This window comes from Capra hircus, chromosome 7 (genome assembly GCF_001704415.2).
Source record: "Capra hircus breed San Clemente chromosome 7, ASM170441v1, whole genome shotgun sequence".
Taxonomy (NCBI): Eukaryota; Metazoa; Chordata; class Mammalia; order Artiodactyla; family Bovidae; genus Capra; species Capra hircus.
In genome coordinates this window covers 94,606,587-94,624,742 of record NC_030814.1, presented here as the reverse complement: position 1 = coordinate 94,624,742, position 18,156 = coordinate 94,606,587, and the positions used below count along the sequence as shown (strand labels likewise).

At 48.7% G+C, this 18,156-nt stretch overlaps 1 protein-coding gene across 5 annotated transcripts in view; it reads left to right on the top strand.

Annotated features, from left to right (window-relative positions):
- The window catches only part of DNMT1 (DNA methyltransferase 1), a 44,318-nt gene that overhangs the window by 12,547 nt on the left and 13,615 nt on the right, over positions 1 to 18,156 (top strand). For 3 of the 5 annotated variants that reach the window (XM_018051018.1, XM_018051020.1, XM_018051021.1), the window contains 18 exons: positions 2,061 to 2,095; positions 2,494 to 2,575; positions 4,015 to 4,049; positions 5,371 to 5,458; positions 7,138 to 7,172; positions 7,662 to 7,743; positions 8,935 to 8,973; positions 9,735 to 9,769; positions 10,095 to 10,140; positions 10,237 to 10,317; positions 10,392 to 10,501; positions 13,692 to 13,810; positions 14,144 to 14,236; positions 14,662 to 14,813; positions 15,110 to 15,297; positions 15,405 to 15,588; positions 16,798 to 16,895; positions 17,243 to 17,390. In XM_018051018.1, the coding sequence (XP_017906507.1) occupies positions 2,061 to 2,095; positions 2,494 to 2,575; positions 4,015 to 4,049; positions 5,371 to 5,458; positions 7,138 to 7,172; positions 7,662 to 7,743; positions 8,935 to 8,973; positions 9,735 to 9,769; positions 10,095 to 10,140; positions 10,237 to 10,317; positions 10,392 to 10,501; positions 13,692 to 13,810; positions 14,144 to 14,236; positions 14,662 to 14,813; positions 15,110 to 15,297; positions 15,405 to 15,588; positions 16,798 to 16,895; positions 17,243 to 17,390 (1,650 nt within the window). The other 2 variants (XM_018051019.1, XM_018051022.1) reach the window with 2 other exon arrangements.

Genomic DNA, 18,156 nt, shown 5'->3' with positions numbered 1-18,156 from the left:
CCCGGTATCACTGAGGTAGACTTGATAAGACACACTCATTGTCCTGTCTTATTCTTGGAAATTATATGCGACCATTCATGACCCTTATTTAGGTGTCTGTAGTTAGGCTTAGTCAGAGTACCCACTCACGGTGGGAAACTGAGATGGGAAACGTCTAAGCCATGTGGCCAAGTCCCTTGCCTCCTAGGAGAACATGTCGTGGGCAAGCTGGCTCTTGTAATATTGATAAGTCTTTAAAAAATAAACAAACACATGTACCAGTTTGAGTTGTTTTTTTCCCCCCTTCTAACGTCTTGGAGGGCTTACATAGCCTTTTCTTTTTGCTTTTAAAGAAATTAACCAGGGTGTTCTTTCCCTAGTAGGAAGCTGTTTCACTGGCAGTGTGTGTGAGGCCTTGCAGACTTTGAGGATGAACCCCTGTAGGAACAGGGTTTATTCCAACATGCTAGAGTACTAGTGCACCAAACCAGTGATATCAGATGGTATTGGTCGAATAAGTCAAATAAGGTCAAAACCTTATACTTCAACCAGTTTAAAGTGTCTTTTAAAAAAAAAAATTTATTTATCTGTTTATTTGGCTGCATTGGGTCTTAGTTGTAGCCCGTGGGCTTAGTTGCTCCACGGTGTGTGGGATCTTAGTTCCCTGACCAAGGATTGAACCCTGCTTTAAAAGGCAGATTCTTTACCAGGGAAGTCCCCCAGTTTAAAGTTTTGCAATCTTACTATTTTTTTTTTTGAAACAAGTATTACCTACACTTGGTAAAACAGTACAAACGGCTATAGGTTACAAAGGGGTGGTATTCCCACCCTTCTGTCCATCCCTCTCCCGCGCCTCCCTCCTGTCTTCCTGCTAGAGGCGAGTATTTCTCGGTCTCCAATATATTGTTTTGGATAGTATGTCTATACATAGTACTGTATTATATTAGTATATAATCTGTATTAGGGTTCTCCAGAGAAATAGAGTCTGTGATATCTGTATATATGAGATTTATTTTAAGCAGCTGATTCACATGATGTCAGACTGGCAGGTCCAAAATATGCAGGATGGGCCAATAGGCTGCAGATGCAGGGAAGTGTTGATGTTGTAGCTCAAGTCTGAAAGCAACTTGGAGTCAGAATTTTATATACAATACACACACACATAGACTAATTCCATATAATATATTATGGAGGGGTTCTGTATAATTTACCCAACTTTCTCCAATGGTAACATCTCAACTATAACACAACAGTAAAACCAGGGAGTGGACACTGGTATAATCTGCAGACTTTGTTCACTCTGCATGCATAGTCAGATGTATGTGTGTGTAGATTCTTGTAATCTCCACCTCAAACGAGATTTCCGCTTCATCACCACAGTGTTTTAATCCTGTTTAAATACATAAATCAGAAATCCTGGAAATGGCAAGTCTTGTGAGCTTAGGGAAGCAGTGTCCCGGCCGTTCATCGGAGAAGAGCTGGTGTCCAGTTTAGGTTGTCATCATCCCTTCCTGATGGGAATCCCAAATTACTGGGTTGATTTTTTTTTTTTTTGCTAACACTAACAAATCCCTGACATGAGGTAGATCTTTAACTTCACGTAGCATCACTAGACAACCTCTAGTTGTGCGGATGTGTGCTGGGTCAACTCCTGGGCCTCTCCTTTGTTTTGAGGCTGGTGGGACCTCAACACCAGAGTGACAGTTGTTCACATCTTCCCCAAACCCAGATTACCCCCAACCCCTGTTTATAACCATGCATGCATACATGCGAAGTTGCTTCAGATGTGTCCGACTCTTTGTGACCCTCTGGACCATAGCCCTCCAGGCTCCTCTGTCCATGGGATTCTCCAGGCAAGAATACTGGAGTAGGTTGCCATGCCCTCCTGCAGGAGATTTTCCTGACCCAGGGATCGAACCCATATCTCTTGTCTCCTGCATTGGCAGTCAGGTTCTTTACCACTAGCAACACCTGGGAAGCCTGTATTTAACCATATGAAATGTATTGACACTTTGACTCGTGCTTTTGGTTTTGATCTTCTTTTGAAATAAATGTTCTTCTCGTCCCTTCTCTCCACATAGGAGGAAAAGAGACGTCGAGTTACATCCAGAGAACGGTAAGAGTTTATACCTTTTTGTTCTGTGTAATTTGTAATGTTGACTACTGAAATTGCTTTTCTGAAATGTTTTAAAAGGAAGAACTAGCAAGTTGCCAGGGTGATCATAGATAGCTTAAGGACACTGAGTTTGCAGCCAGATTATTAACCTTGTGATTCAGGTTGAATTCTCTTGCAAAGAGTGAATTGGGGTGGGGGGCAACTGGCAGTTATCAGAAGCAGATCTAAAGGTTGTATTGAATCTTAAATGTTAAAGTAATATGTACTTTTCAGGGCTACTGAAATGAAGATTGGCTTTTGGTGGTCGGGTGCGGGGAGGAAGGAAGCCCTTTTGAAAGCTGCTTCCAGGGGAGGAGTCTCTGAAAGTCATCCTTAGGGTGTGTTATTTTGCTTGATAGAGTTGCTGGGCTGCTCCCTGCAGAAGAACCAGGAAGAGTAAGACCAGGAACACACATGGAAGAAGAAGGAAGAGATGATAAAGTAAAGCCTGGTCACCTCCGTGTTTGTCACTTCTACCTGAATCAGAGTCCCCATTGGTTCTAGGAAGAGGGATCAGGGCGTGGAGAGCATGTAGGAACAGAATGACTTTCACTAATGATCACAATGACCTTGACTTTAGCAAAAATGCTCTTCAAACTCCTCTTTCTGCTGCTTCTCTATGTGGAAGGTGTGTTTATGTGGTTCTGGTGACAGTAAACCACTGATAGGCCTAGAAGTCACCTGGACCTCTGCTACCTGATCAGTTAGTCTCGCAGCTTTAGCCTCTCCCCTCGCCTACGCATCTTGGTTGCTCATGAGGTCTTGGTGGAGATCTCACTTTCAGACACACAAGGTGCTGAAGTGCTATATCATTGTCCAGGGTTAAAGCTGCATTCTTAACTGAGATCAGACCAGTTCTTTCCCCAGACTTGTAAAATCAAGGTGGGCTTAAGGTTCTGTGAAATACAGATGTACCACCGAATCCCATCCCAGGAGCTTGGGGGAGGGTAAAAGAAGGAATTGGGGTTCTGAAAGTGGGAGCTTTACCAGAAGACAGCACTGCCCCATACGGTAAAAGGCTGGCATTGGTCTGTCCCAGGTGGTGGAACAGTCTCAGATCCCCAAAAGTTTTATGACCACACTGATTAGAATTTTCTTAGAAACTCCCATGGGTGTTATGTGTTCTTGAGAGCCTGTTAAAGAATGGGTGTCTGTTATTTTGTCCTAATAGGGAATCAACCAAGATGCATGATAATTCTTGAACCATTGGGTACTTGAAGCTAGTCTTTAATTGATCACTTCCCTACCCTGATCCTAGTTAAAGTTAGCAGCAGTTACAGTTGGGACATATGTTAAATCATTTGAGAATAAGCAGTTCCAGTAGACTGGCTCAAATCCTCCAAAGAAGGATTTAGGGCGTGATTGAAATCCCTTGTCTATGGCCAGACTCCACGTGTTTTTTCTGTTTACGTCACCAACCTTTGATCTCCTCACAAAGTGTGAGGGGTTCCTGAGGCTGAATTCTGGAGAGGTGCATTTAGCTGTCTAAATTCAGACTCAAAATGATTTGTTGTCCATGTTTGAGCTGGAGCTCTTGTTCCAATTGGTTATATACTACTTCATTCCTTTGTTTAGATTCTCATTTGATAAAATTATCAAGGAGATTGTCAACACCTAATCCTGCCAAGTGACAGTAATTTTGCCTGCAAATCCATCTTAAACAACAGAATCTAAGAGTTCTTTAACTTCCTGCCTACCTACCTCACCAAAAAAAAAGAAATGTATCTGAAAAGAAGAGAATCCTTCTTACCAGCTAGACTATAGGATCAGTTTAGGTATTTTATTTCCATAAAGCTCTTTAATAGAAATATTAGAATCAAACGGGGGGAAGTTAACTAGTCTTTTTTTCTTTTTTTCCCCTCCCTGTCCCATCCACTTAGGAAGAAAAGAGACTCAGAAGTCAAACCAAAGAACCGTAAGTACAGTTAACATGCCTTTTGTACTTTGTGAAATTTACTTCCAAAAGTAAGTGTTCTTATAAAAATTATGGATTGGACAGAGCATTAAGGTCATACATGTAATATGTGGCTAACTTCTGTTCTTGGAAGGTCAGGCAACCATAGTGTAGGCTGAGGTCAACTGAGATTTACTTGACCTTGACTGCTGGCCTGTCCTTAGTGGTCTGTCCTTACTGACGTTCATACAGGAAGCAGTTTGTTAGGTGGTGTTTAAAGAGCGTTGAGCAGCTCTTGTCTCTTGCCTGCAGCTATGAAGATGCTATGTGACAAATTGCCCTAGAGCTCAGCGGCTTAGGACAGCAGGCACTTTTTGACCTTATATGTTTGCGGCTTGGTGGCCATTGACTGGTCTTGGCCAGGCAGACCCGCTTTAGCCCTAGGACTAGCCCAGCTGGGGTGTGCGCTGTCAGCATTGGCAGTGTGTGAGGGCGGCAGTGGAAAGCAGTCTCTGACATGCAATGGACTGAAGCAAGTATTGACTGGACCTGAGTCTGGAGTGGGCAGGACTCCTGAACCAAGTGCCTGGGCCCTTGAAAGGAGGGGACGACTTCGCAGATGTCACCTCAGGCCAGCTACCAAACCTGCACAGGAATCCACCACCGGCAGGACTCCCATCAGGTTATCAGGGACCAGGGGACTCCCATCAGGTTATCGGGGACGGGGATCAGGTATCGGGGGGGACTCCCATCAGGTTATCGGGGACCGGGGGACTCCCATCAGGTTATCGGGGACCGGGGGACTCCCATCAGGTTATCGGGGACCGGGGGACTCCCATCAGGTTATCGGGGACCGGGGGACTCCCATCAGGTTATCGGGGACCGGGGGACTCCCATCAGGTTATCGGGGACCGGGGGACTCCCATCAGGTTATCGGGGACCGGGGGACTCCCATCAGGTTATCGGGGACCGGGGGACTCCCATCAGGTTATCGGGGACCGGGGGACTCCCATCAGGTTATCGGGGACCGGGGGACTCCCATCAGGTTATCGGGGACCGGGGGACTCCCATCAGGTTATCAGGGATCAGGGGAGCCCTTTTGTCTCTTGTTTTTAAACTGCGGCGTGTCTCAGTGACACATGAAGTGTTGGTGGCATTCTGAGATCATAAGTTCTGAAGTACCAAATTGCCTCTTGGGTTTCTTGCAATGAAAACTTGCCCTTCAGATGAGAAAAATCATCCATGCTCTAACTTGGGGAAGGGAACCCTGTAAACCCTCACTGTGGCTTCTTGAAACGGTGATGGGCTCCCTGAGCTGACTGTGTGTTTTCTTCTGTGACAGGACACCTAAACAGAAAGCTAAGGAGGAGCCAGACAGAGATGCGAGGCCTGGAGGAGCTCAGGCTGAAATGAATGAAGGAGAAGACAAAGTAAAGACTGACTCGTGTCACTTATCCCTACCCGATCCTTGTATTCCCAGTTGGTTGGGAGAAATGGCATGGGTTAGGGCTGTGCATTGAAATCCAGCCCTACCTGCCCTGGGGTGGTCTTGGGCAGGTGACCTGCCCCCCCTTGTGGGGCTCGGCAGCTGTCGCTGCATGTTAGCGCCTGATACGTAGTGAGCGTTCAGTTGTCTGTTTATGGTAATGGTGGCAAGGGCCTGTGTGTGCCTGGACTAAGATGTGTGTGGACCAGCTTCTCTTCATAGCCTCTGGCCTGAGAAGGCTTGACGTGTCACCCCAGATACACGTGTCATCACGCTTGTGCTGCTTTATCGACCAGCCAGTCTCCTGAGTTCTGAGTCTACCTCCTTGCGTCCCCGCCAGCTCCCACAGTTCCGCTTAGTTAACATATTGAAACCCTGAAATATTGTACACTGACCCAGGGTTGGGACTGTAAAAAGTCTCAGATGGTGAGGTTATCCACAGGGCTGTAAACTCCAGGGGACTGGGCTACATCTGCTGGGGGCCACAGCACAGGGATCTTATTAAGCTCCTTAGCAATTTGCTCTAAGAAAAGCCAAACTAGGATGGTCCCAAGATTGTCTCTGGTTTTCTGTGAGATCCAGGGAGCAGAGCCTGAGGTCAGACTTCCTGGGTCCGGAGTGTTCTCGCACCCTTGCTTGTTCTGTGGCCACGTGATCCTTTTGGTGTCACCTCCAGCTTGTTCTGTCTAACATCTTATTGTCTCATCTTTTCTGATTACTCGTGATCTTAATCGTCAGCACTTGCCTGGGATCCCTTCAGGTCTAGAGAGATCTGAGCGGTGGTGTCAGACCATCTGTTTTCCTCAGACAGCAGCTGGCAGGAGCTTCAGACCCCACAGCCAGCGCTCTTGTCTCATGGCAGAAAAGGACAAAAGGACCACAAGTTTGACATTGTCTAGTTTTTTTTTTTTAATTATTGACTTAATCTGTGTGTATACTTCTTTATAAAGGTCAGCAGCATATCAGCAAGGTAGTCTTTGTATGTGGGCTCAGCTGTCTTGAATGAGTTGGTGACCGCGTTGGGAATCCCTACTTCTCACTCTTTCCCTTACTGGATTCCACAGTTCAGCGTCGCCACGTGCTTTCCCCACTCCTGTCCCAGTGCCTGTTCATATGACATCTTCACTCCTGACCAAATGACAGATTGAGCTATAGACGTCTGGGCCGACATAAGCAAAATGGCTCTAACAGTCCTTTTTGCTTTGAGCTGTCCCGGGACAGGGGTGTGTAAAATTGTGGTCCACAGGCCAGAATTGGCCCTCTGCCTGTTTTCATGAAGTCTTGTTGCACCACAGCCGTGCCATTTTGCTTATGCATTGTTTCTGGCTATTCTCGCGCTGCAGTGGCACAGTTGAGTAGCTGTGACACAGTCTGTGGTGGAAACCTACAAATGTCTGTTTCATGGCCCTTTACAGGAAATCTGCCAACTCTTGTTTGTAGGCGTTAGGGAACTGACTTAAAATTTTTGAAGCCTCATCTCTAGCCTGTAGACCTGCCCAGATTTTCCAGTTCTCTCGTCCCACGGTGCTGCAATCATTAACTGATACTTTGGGGTTTTGTCTCACTCTTGCTCAAATTAATTTTCCCCCCTTTATTTCTCTACCCACACGTTTCCCCTCTCAGGATGAAAAGAGGCACAGAAGTCAACCCAAAGATCTGTAAGTGGTTAAAATGCTTCTGCTTTTGTGCTGTGCTTTGTGTAGTTTAAATTACCAAAATAACTATTGGAGATCTGTGGTGTAGATGTTTACAGGGAATTGCTGGTGCTGTTGGAAGACTGGATCAGTTTGGGTGGGGCTGGATGAGAAATCAAACTGTGGGCCCCATCTTGCCTGTCGCCCTTTGCCACATGGGTAGCACTCCCATCACCGCACTGTCAGGTGTCTTAGTTTCCAGTATCTCATCAGGCCCCATGTCAGGGTCACACGGGGTGTCTGAAGGCCTCTTTTCAGGATCACGTGTTGGTGACGCACCTTTGGAGCCACTGTGACAAGGGGGCTTTCTTTTGGATGGGAAGAAAGTGTCTGTTCACCAGATCTGTTCTGAATATTTTGCTTTTCTATAGGGAAGCATTAGTTTGTCATTTTTTATGTGAATTGGCAATACAGGTTTCAAGCTGACGTTTGGCTTATTTGTTTATCCAATAGAGCTAGCAAGCGGAGACCAGAAGAGAAAGAGCCTGAAAGAGTAAAACCACAAGTCTCTGATGAGAAAGATGAAGATGAAAAGGTACGCTCTTGTTTTTTCAATTCTTCTGTATTTCATAACATCGCATTGGCTGGAATATCTTACAGTGATTTTTAAACAACTTTCCTCATGGAAACTTTCAAACACACCCTAGAGTGGGCAGAAAAGGGTAGCAAACCCTCGTATTCTCATCAGCCTTCATCAGTTATCAACCCATGACTAGGCATGGTTTACCCAAGCCTCAGTTTTTCTCCTTGCCCTCCCTCACTCTGGTAAACAGATCCCAGTCATATTACTGGAATATTAACAGAGGTGCTTCTATAAGGTGCTTCCTTCTAAAAAGGAAAGGAGTCTCTTAAACATCATCACAGGGACTTCCCTGGTGGTCCAGTGGTTAAGACTTTACTCTCCAATGCAGGGGGTGCAGGTGCAGTTCCTGGTTGGGGAGTTAAGACCTCACACGCCTCGTAGCCAAAAAAAAACAAAACGTGGAACAGAAGCAATGTTGTAACCAATTCAATAAAGACTGTAAAAAAGATCCACATCAAAAAATATCAAAATTAAATAAACATCACCACAATACCATTTTCCTAACACCATACTATCAAAGTCCAGTCTCTGTTCAGATATCTGTGAGGTCTGCATTGCATGTTTTGCTGTCTGATTCAGGACCCCAGCTAAGTCTGTATATGATACACTTGGTTGCTGTTTGTCTCCCCTGTGTCATCTACAGCGTCACCCCATCCGCTTACTTGCAGTTGGTGTAAGTAGCAGGCTTACCCGTAGCATTAGTGGGTTCTCAGGTTTGACATCTTCCCATAGCCCTGTCCCCTGTAGACCACTAGTTAGGTCCAGGGGCTGGAACAGAGGCGTGTCTCTTGTTTCCCAGAGGACTTCTAAGGTGGTGCTGTATGCTTCCCGTTACATCACACCAGAGGCATGGTTATCTTTGTAAGGCTTAGGACTCATCGCTGAACCCAGGTGCCCTCAGCCTGCTCCATCCATTATAAAGTTCCCCTCAGCTTTTCACCTTTTCGCCTGTTTTTAACAAGCACTGTTTCAATCCATTATTTCACTGGGAGTTGCAGAGTGATAGTTCTGTCATTCCTTCATTTACTCAGAATAATTCTGGAAATAAGTTTTCTCTTATTAGTCACCAGGGGTGGGGATGGTACCATAACCAAATACGGCAGTCTGGGTGACTTAACCAACAGACGTTTATTTTTCTTACAGTTCTGGAGAATACAATTCACATATCAAAGTACGAGCAGGGTTAGTTTCTGGAGAAGTCTTTCTTCCTGACGTGTGGACGGATGCCTTCTTGCTGGGTCCTTACATGACCTTTCCCTGTGCAAGCACGTAGGGAGGAGAGCGCTCTGGTGTCCTATTGGATTAGGTCTCTCCCACTTACGACCTCACTTAACCACAGTCACTTCCTTAAAAGCCTCATCTCTAAATACAGTCACATTTGAGGTTAGGGCTTCAACATAAGAATTGGGTTGGGGAGCAAGGACAAAACTCGGTCCATAGCGCCCCATATCAATTATAAACTTATTGAGGTATCACTTAATACAGGAGAGCTAATTTTTGTCAGGCTTCCCTGGTGGCTCAGGGATAAAGAATCCGCCTGCTAACGTGGGTTCTGTACCTGGGTGGGGAAGATCCCCTAGAGGAGGAAATGGCAACCCACGCCGGTATCCTTGCCTGGGAAATCTCATGGACAGAGAAGCCTGGTGGGCTGTAGTTCCATGGGGTCATAAAAGAATCAGACATGACTTGGTGACTAAACAACAAAAGTTTTGTCTTTTTTTTAAAACTAGTCTCTCATGAGTCTTTTAAGGAAGTCTGGTTATAAGAATTTTGTTTGTAAGACTAGACACTGGAGGTGGCTTGGGTCTCACTGGTTTTCTGATTGCCTTCTTGCCTCTGGCTAGGTTTTGTGATAACCATGTACATAAAATTCTTTAACTGTGCAACATTGTCCGGATGGAAAAGACATTTTTACCCTTCACTCTTCTGTTTTCTCTACTTAGGAGGAGAAGAGACGCAGAACTACATACAGAGAACTGTAAGAACTTATTTTTTGTCTTTCTACCAAGCAGATCGTAATACTAAACAGTTGTCTGAGAAAGAAAGGAAAAGGGGCGTTTAGCGACCTCCTGGAGCAGCCTTAGCTTTGTGTGTGGTGGACAGTGAGCGCAGGACTGAGACATGCCGGTTCTGCTGTGTGAGGCAGGTCCCCTCTGCGTGGCAGAAGGTCCCCTCTGCGTGGCAGAGACACACTTGCCCCTTATGCAGCAGCTGGCGCTCATCTGTGTCTGGATCCGGTATAACTTTGACAGATTCTGACATGTCGTGTAATGACTAAAACAAACCTTCTGCTTTGTTCCCAGAACTGAGAAGAAAATGACTCGAACCAAAATAGCAGTGGTGTCCAAGGTAAGTGTACACCTGGGAATAGAAGCCATTGTGTGACGCGAAGGGACTGGCTTAGGGCTGGCTCTCTCAGCGCCGTCTGCGTTCTCGTCCCCACAGACCGATCCTCCGAAGTGCACCGAGTGCTTGCAGTACCTAGACGACCCCGAGCTGAGATACGAGCAGCACCCCCCTGATGCGGTAAGTCCCGGCTCTGTCTTCAGCTGTACAGTTGCCGTCTCCCGTGTCCCTGCTCACTGTCCACTGTCTCTCAGGTGGAAGAGATACAGATACTGACCAACGAGAGGTTGTCCATCTTCGATGCTAACGAGTCTGGCTTTGAGAGTTATGAGGATTTGCCCCAACACAAACTAACCTGCTTCAGGTAACTGACAGGTTTTGTGTGTTTTTCTTTTATTTAAATCCTGCTGGAGTCTTTTTATTTATTTGGCTATGCTGGGTCTTTGTTGCTGCTGCTGCTAAGTCGCTTCAGTCGTGTCTGACTCTGTGCGACCCCATAGACGGCAGCCCACCAGGCTCCCCCGTCCCTGGGATTCTCCAGGCAAGAACACTGGAGTGGGTTGCCATTTCCTTCTCCAATGCATGAAAGTGGGTCTTTGTTACTACACAGGATTTTCTCTAGTTGTGGCGAGCAGGGGCTCCTCTCTAGTGGCAGTGGGCAGGCTTCTTGTTTCGGGGACTTCTCTTGTTGGGGAGCACAGGGTCTGCGGTGCAGGGGCTTCAGTAGTTGCAGCCCCCGGGCTCTAGAGCACAGGCTCAGTAGTTGTGGTGCACAGGCCCAGTTGCTCTGTGGCATGTGGGGTCTTCCCGGACCAGGAATTGAACCCGTGTCCCCTGCATTGGCAGGGGGATTCTTTACCACTAAGTCACCAAGGAAGCACAGGTAACTAATATGCTTCTTATCGTAACAAAGCATTTTCTTAAGACAGCTGAATCCTTAATATCTTAGTAAAGTTTTTAACACCTGATCTGCAACGTTTCTTAAGCTGCTAACACTTCAGGGCCACCAAGCTGGTAGATGACTGGTAGGTCTTTGGTTGTTAAAGTTATTCCTGTTAGATCTTGAGTAGGTGAACATCCTTTTAAAAAGCACTTATTTGGCTGTGCCAAGTCTTAATTGTGGCTTGCAAATCTTTGGTTATGGCATGTGGGATCTAGTTACCTGAAGAATTGAATCTGGGCCCCCTGCATTGGGGAGCGTGGAGTCTTGGCCACTGGACCACCAGGGAAGGCCCTTGAGTCAGTAAATATCCTAAAGCTCATTCATTCCACTGAGGGCCAGCTATGTGCAGTGGGTATTATAGATACAGCACTTCAGATTGATGGTTTCATGGAAGCAGAACAAGCTGTGCCTGTGGGTAGTGACATTGTGATGGATGTGAAAAGCCTTGGGAGCAGAGAGAGTAGGTGGGAGAAAGTTGTTCAGAATGGAGGGGAAGGGACTTGAGCAAAGACCTCAGCTTAAGAACAAGCCAAGGAGATAGTGAGGGAAAAGACATCCAGGAGGAGGGAACAGCAGGTGGAGGCTGGGAGGGGGCCGCGTGGGCTGTGGAAGACTAGGTAAGAGGCTGTGTGGCTAGAGTGGAGGGGCTGGGGGGTTGAGTGGTCCGGGAACAGGGACCCAGGGCAGGGGCTGGATCCTGCGGGGCTCTTCAGGCTGAGGCAATGATGCTGGGGTCTTCTTGGAGGTAGTGGAGTTTGGACTGCGCTTGGGGTTCAGACAAGCCTGTGATTGGGCAGAGTCGCCCTCCTCTCTAGCCTCCTTCGTTCTGCTCTCTCCTGCTCAGTGGAGGTGCTTCCCTTTGCTTCTCTGTGTAAAATAGCTTGGCTCCAGCTCATGTCTCCTTTCAGGGCTCGGCACATGCTTTTCCTCTCCCTGGACAAGAGAATAGTAGGGGCGGCTGGATCGCCTGTTATAAAGCCTCAGGTGGAATCATCTCGAGATGGTCTTCTGACATTCCTGCCCCACAGTGGGCTGGGTGCTCTAGGAAACCCCGGTGTGTTTCGCAGTGCTCTGTATGCTCGCCGCGGTTGGGTGTGTCTCTCCCTGTCCACAAGCAGGAGCCTGATCCACACTGGGACGCTGTCCACTCCCCGGCCACTCCCCGGCTCAAACCTCTGCCTGACAGCATGAGTGATGTTAGCATCGCTGATGTTCACAGCCTTGTGCTGCCCTGTGGCGCTGCTGGGGCAGAGGCTCACGAGAACCAGGGGCTGGAGCCACTGCAATCAGGAGTATCAGGGCTTAGGGTCTCTGGGTGGCTCCTCAAGAACAGGTCTGCCCCAGACTCCTTCCTGTGGGTAGGGAAATAAGAACACATGCCCCAGGAATGGCATATGCATTTGAGCATCAGGCCGTTGAAGCCAGACCACCTGGGTTAGCTGGGGACTCTGTTTACCTCTGGTCCTTGGGCTGAAGGTGGCAGGTGGAAACTAGCCCCTTCTGCATACTAATGGGCCCTGCCCCGGCTGGGGACTTGGCACTTCTCCCTGATGTCACCTCTCCTGACGGAGCACGAGGACAGTCTGTCAGGCTGGGCCCTGGCTCCTCCCCTTCTGTGCATCCACCGTGTCCTGCCCTCCGTCGGTGTGTGTCTTTCCTTCCCACGGCTTCAGGTCCTAATGGCAGTGCTGTGCCCCATGTCTGTCTGCTATGCCTGGTAGAAGAGCTCCACTCAAAGTACTCATGTGTTCATTTTTCTTAATTTGGTAAGATTCCAAGATGAGAATTTCTTGGCCTTCCAGGGGCCTAGGCGGTGGGAATGTGGCGGGGGATACTCTCAGACCTGCACAGCACTTCTGGCCTTAAGGCCAGCACAGGCAGGTCCGTAAGCAGAACCCACCCCAATCCCATCCTGTTATCTCAAATTCAGCATCCTGCTCAATGATGCACATTCTCCAAATGTCACGGAGCATCTCTAGGCGTTGGATGCTCTTGAACTTGAGGCTTCACCGCCCCCCGCCCCAGAGGGAGGTGGAAGTCCCTCCTTCTCATGTCCTCAGTGTACCTCGCCTCTTATGATGCTGTGTAATACGCATTATTTTAATCTTTTTGAGGTGAAAGTCATAACGCAAACATAAAATAGTGTGAAGCAGTAAATCCAGAGAAACAAAACAGATCAGGAATTGCCGGGGTGGTGTGGGGAGCGGGGAAGGAGTGACAGCGCAGTGGGTTTGAGGTTTCATTTTCAGCAGCAAGAACGTTTTGGAGCTGGGGGTGGTGGGTGGCACAGGTCTGGGTAGGATGTATTGGAGCAGCCAGTGCGTCTCCACAAGCCACTCCCCAAGGGAGGACGCGCCAGGGGCTCCCCTGTGAGGCTTCCCGCTGTCGGTCTTGCTGGCCTCTCCACATTCCCTTCTCATACTCTTGCTCTGGGTGCCCAGGTGGGCGAATCAGAGGCTATGGGGTGAGAGCACTGTGCTGACCCAGTGCTCTGGCAGCCAGGGAGGTAGTGGAGTCTAGGAGCCACACCCCTTCCCCCCGTGTCTGAGCTTGGCTCTGTGCCTCTGCCTGCCTCTGGTCTCCTGGTAAACGGCCTCTGTCGCCCATCTAGCGTGTACTGTAAACGCGGCCACCTTTGCCCGATTGACACCGGCCTCATTGAGAAAGATGTTGAGCTCCTCTTTTCTGGTTCAGCAAAGCCGATATACGAGGATGACCCATCTCCCGAAGGTAAGGGGAATGTTCCAGATTGTCTGGGACAGTCAGTTTATAAACCGAACAGAGTCTGGGCTGTGAGCAGCTACAAGCAGTCTCGCTCTGATGGCTCCAGTAAGGCTGCCCTGCTCATCTGATCAGAGGTGTGGGCTCAGGTGGGGACTCAGTGCCACTTAACCTGCTTGGGTTTTTGAGGCATATTCTTTTAGTCGTGTCCAACTCTGCAACCCCATGGACTGTAGCCCATCAAGGCTCCTCTGTCCATGGGATTTTCCAGGCAAGAAGACTGGAGTGAGTTGCCATTTCTTAGTCCACTTCATTTTAAGAAACCTTTTCCTCCTCTTTTAGGTGGTATTAATGGCAAAAATTTTGGGCCCATAAACGAATGGTGGATTGCTGGTTTTGATGGAGGTGAAAAGGCTCTTCTTGGCTTCAGCACCTGTAAGTATGTTGCCAACTGTGGACTGTTCTGGAATCTGAAATGAAAGATGCTTCTGTCTCCCATGGGGCTTGGTTGGGCTCTAGAAAGTCTCGGGCTCTCGTGACTGTGTGGGAAGCATGTCAGGCTTGATTGGGATGGCCTCTCTTACTAGTTACAACTGACCCTGGAACTGACCTTGCAGCTGAAACCCAGACCGAATTCCAAAAGCCAGAGTCGAGCTGGGAAAGCCACTTGGCCAGTCTCTTCTCTGGTTGGCTCCGACAGGCCCCTTCTGAATGAGCTAACCCTGACCGTACCTCATGGGTTTTGACATTTGAGTGTGGAATGACTGCCTGTTCCGTGAGCCTCATAGCCTCATCCCTGCCGTTTGGCTACTGCCGCTGCCGTCAGGCTCACACTGCTCTTATGCGTCTGTCTACTCCAGCATTTGCCGAGTATATCTTGATGGATCCCAGCCCAGAGTACGCACCACTATTCAGCGTGATGCAGGAGAAGATCTACATAAGTAAGATAGTGGTTGAGTTCCTGCAGGGCAACCCTGACTCCACCTACGAAGACCTGATCAATAAGATTGAGGTAAGAGGCTTAGGTCCTTCATTATCTGAGATTCACAGATTGTTTACATGTGATGTTGTTCATTCACTGATTTGGGTTCAACTCTTGGTGACCCCATGGGCTGCAGCTCTCCAGGCTCCTCTGTCCATGGGATTTCCTGGGAAAGGATACTGGCAGGCAGGTTCTTCACCACCAAGCCACATGGGAAGTCCCATTTACATGTGATACAGATGTACTAAGAAGCATGTTTGTTTGACGTAAACCAGTTTTGCTTAAGCCTAAGAGAAACTTCCGTTTTTGTTTTTTTTTTCCAAAAGACCACTGTTCCTCCTTGTATGCTCAACTTGAATCGATTCACAGAGGATTCTCTCCTGCGGCATGCCCAGTTCGTGGTGGAGCAAGTAGAGAGTTATGATCGGGCTGGGGACAGTGACGAGCAGCCCATCTTCCTGAGCCCCTGCATGAGAGACCTCATCAAGCTGGCCGGGGTCACCCTGGGAAAAAGGTGAGGGTGCAGCAGGAGTGAGCCTGAGGACCTGAGATGGAGTCTGGAAGGTGGGGCACTGTGGGAGCGCTTCCTGGGCCGCTAACACCGTGGAATCTCCCTCCCAGGCGAGCCGAAAGGCGGCAGACCATCCGGCAACCCGCCAAGGAGAAGGACAAGGGCCCCACCAAGGCCACCACCACCAAGCTGGTCTACCAGATCTTCGACACTTTCTTTGCGGAGCAAATTGAGAAAGATGACAAGGAAGACAAGGAGAATGCCTTCAAGCGCCGGCGCTGTGGCGTCTGTGAGGTAACCTCGCCTAAGCCGGCTCTCCTGCCCTCATGATCTCTGAGGAGCTCACTGTTTTCTCTTTTTGGCTTGAGAGTCTTACTGCGTAGATGTGACCCCCAAAAACAGAGCTCAGAGAAGGAGTTACTTATCCAAGGGGACTTGCACATCTTACGGGACAGCTGTCAAAAGAGGCACGCGCAGGCACTTTGCCATCAGTGCCGCTGCTGCCACAAAGGAGTCTGGCCATGTCCCATTGTGTCCTCAGGCCCCGTGTGAGGGTGAGGGGTGACTGCCCCACAGAGGCCAGCACTGCTTCCTCCAAGCGGGGTCGTCCTCCCAGGATCCTGTCTTGTCTCATGGTGTAACTTTCCTCAGAAAGTGGGGGCTTTGTCCAGCTCTCTCTGAATTTTTTAGTATAATATATATTTACTTCACCCTGGAGGAATTAATCTCCCTAATTCTGTCACTGACCCAGAATCAGATCTGTTTTGGTGTCTATTTGACTTAATTTGGATGAAAGCTTGAAAGTGAAAATATAGCAGCTGCCTTCAGACCCATCCTCCATTCACACTAGTCCCTGGATTCTGAGGGTCTCCTCAGCCTCCTATTGAGTGGCTGCCCTCAACAGGGATTTGTGTGTTGAACCCGTGTCCCCCAAGCAGTGGAAACACGGAGACCTAACCAGCAAACTGGACCACCAGCAAACTCCCTGTCCTCACCATTCTTGTTTTGGTTTTTATTTCATCTAGCACATGTGTATCCAAGCTTTAAATTCTCTTTTTTAAAAAATACACATAAACTGGCATCTTTCACGACTACTGTGTGTTGATATGGGTAGACCTAGTTACCACTTTATTCCATAGTATTTCACTGTGACTCTCCCAGCCTATCCCTCGGTGATGGGCAGCGCGATATTCTAATGTGTCTTCTGTGATTCTTCACTACTTAGAAGCAGCATTGCTGGGGTGTAGGTTACATACTTGACTTTGGTCCAGAACAGTTTTCCAGAGTGGTGTCACCAGCTTACCTCTGAGCCACCTGAGCTCTCCTTTCCCCACACCTGTGCCAGCACCGTGTCTCAGGGTTAACCTCTACAGACCTTGCGTCTTGTTCCTAACTCTTACTTCCCTGAGTTCTAATGAAGTTAAACTTACATATTTTAAAATTCACCAAAAACTGGTTGTTAGCTGTGACTAACGCCATTCAATTTTTTTTAATGTGTTTTAGATTTGTCAGCAGCCCGAGTGTGGAAAGTGTAAGGCCTGTAAGGATATGGTTAAATTTGGTGGTAGTGGACGGAGCAAGCAGGCTTGCCAAAAGAGGAGGTAAGTTTGGCCAATGATTGTTTTTGGAATGGAGGGAAATGCCAGCTGATGGCAAATAGGCTTCGTGTGGGACAGCTGGGTTGACACGTATAGAATAGGCAAGATCCCTTTGTCTAGCGTTGTCGCCAAACCTGTCCCTGTTTTCTTAGTGAAACACCTTCAGTTGGTTTTACTTTTTTTTTTCCGGCTGCGCTGTGGGGGCTTGTGGGATCCTGGTTCCCCAACCAGGGATTGAACCTGTGCCCTTGGCAGTGAGAGCACAGAGTCCCAACCCCTGGACCACCAGGCAGTTCCCAGTTGGTCTTATTTTTTAAAGAAGACCTTGCTTATCACAAGTGACTTTGTAGGTGTCCCAACATGGCCATGAAGGAGGCAGATGACGATGAGGAAGTGGATGACAATATTCCAGAGATGCCATCACCCAAAAAGATGCACCAGGGGAAGAAAAAGAAGCAGAACAAGAATCGGATCTCTTGGGTTGGCGACGCCGTCAAGGTAATCCAGGAGTGGGCCCTCGGCTGTCCTCGTGCTACTGCGCTGCTGAGCAGCCAGGTGCCTCACTGCCAGCCGTTCTGAGAGTAGCCGGAGCCCTGGAGCTGAGAAACCTGCCCACGCATCCCACAGCCGCAAGCAGAGCAGAGCCGGCTGAGAGGCTGGGGTCTGTGGCCAGGCGCCAGAAATGCGTTTTTCCTTATGTGCCCAAGGACGCGATGTTCCTCGCCCTCCAAAGCGGGCGTTTGATACAGTCCCGGTGTGCGAGACTGGTTCCCCTGTGAAGCTGGTTTTGAGGAGAGCCCTCACTGCCCCCTCGCTAGGAGTTGGTGTTTGGAGCATTAGCAAACCGCCTCCGGGGTTTCTGTGCTCACCTGCCTAAGAGTCAAATCCTTTGCCACAGCTGGAGAGTAAATACGTTCTCTGTGTTGGTCCCTTGGCGTCCATAAGCTGGAGACGGGCCAGTTCCCTCAGCCAGCCTGAGGCCTGCCCCTTCTGCGTGCTGCTCTAGGTCTGGGCGACACAAGTGCTGTCCGGCAGGTGGGGCACGGGAAGAGGGCTGGGGCCGCAGAGGCTTCTTGCTGGAACAGCATCCCGAAGGGTTGGAGAGCAGCTGGCCACTTAAAGTCCTTATGAGGAACTAGGGCAGAGGCTGTGTGGTGGGAACCAGCTTTCCTTGTGGGAGAGAAGGAAGGGGGTCCGTGAGTCTGAGGGGAGTGTGATGAGTGGGATGTGGCGCTGTTCTAATTGAAGGCTAGGATCTGACTTG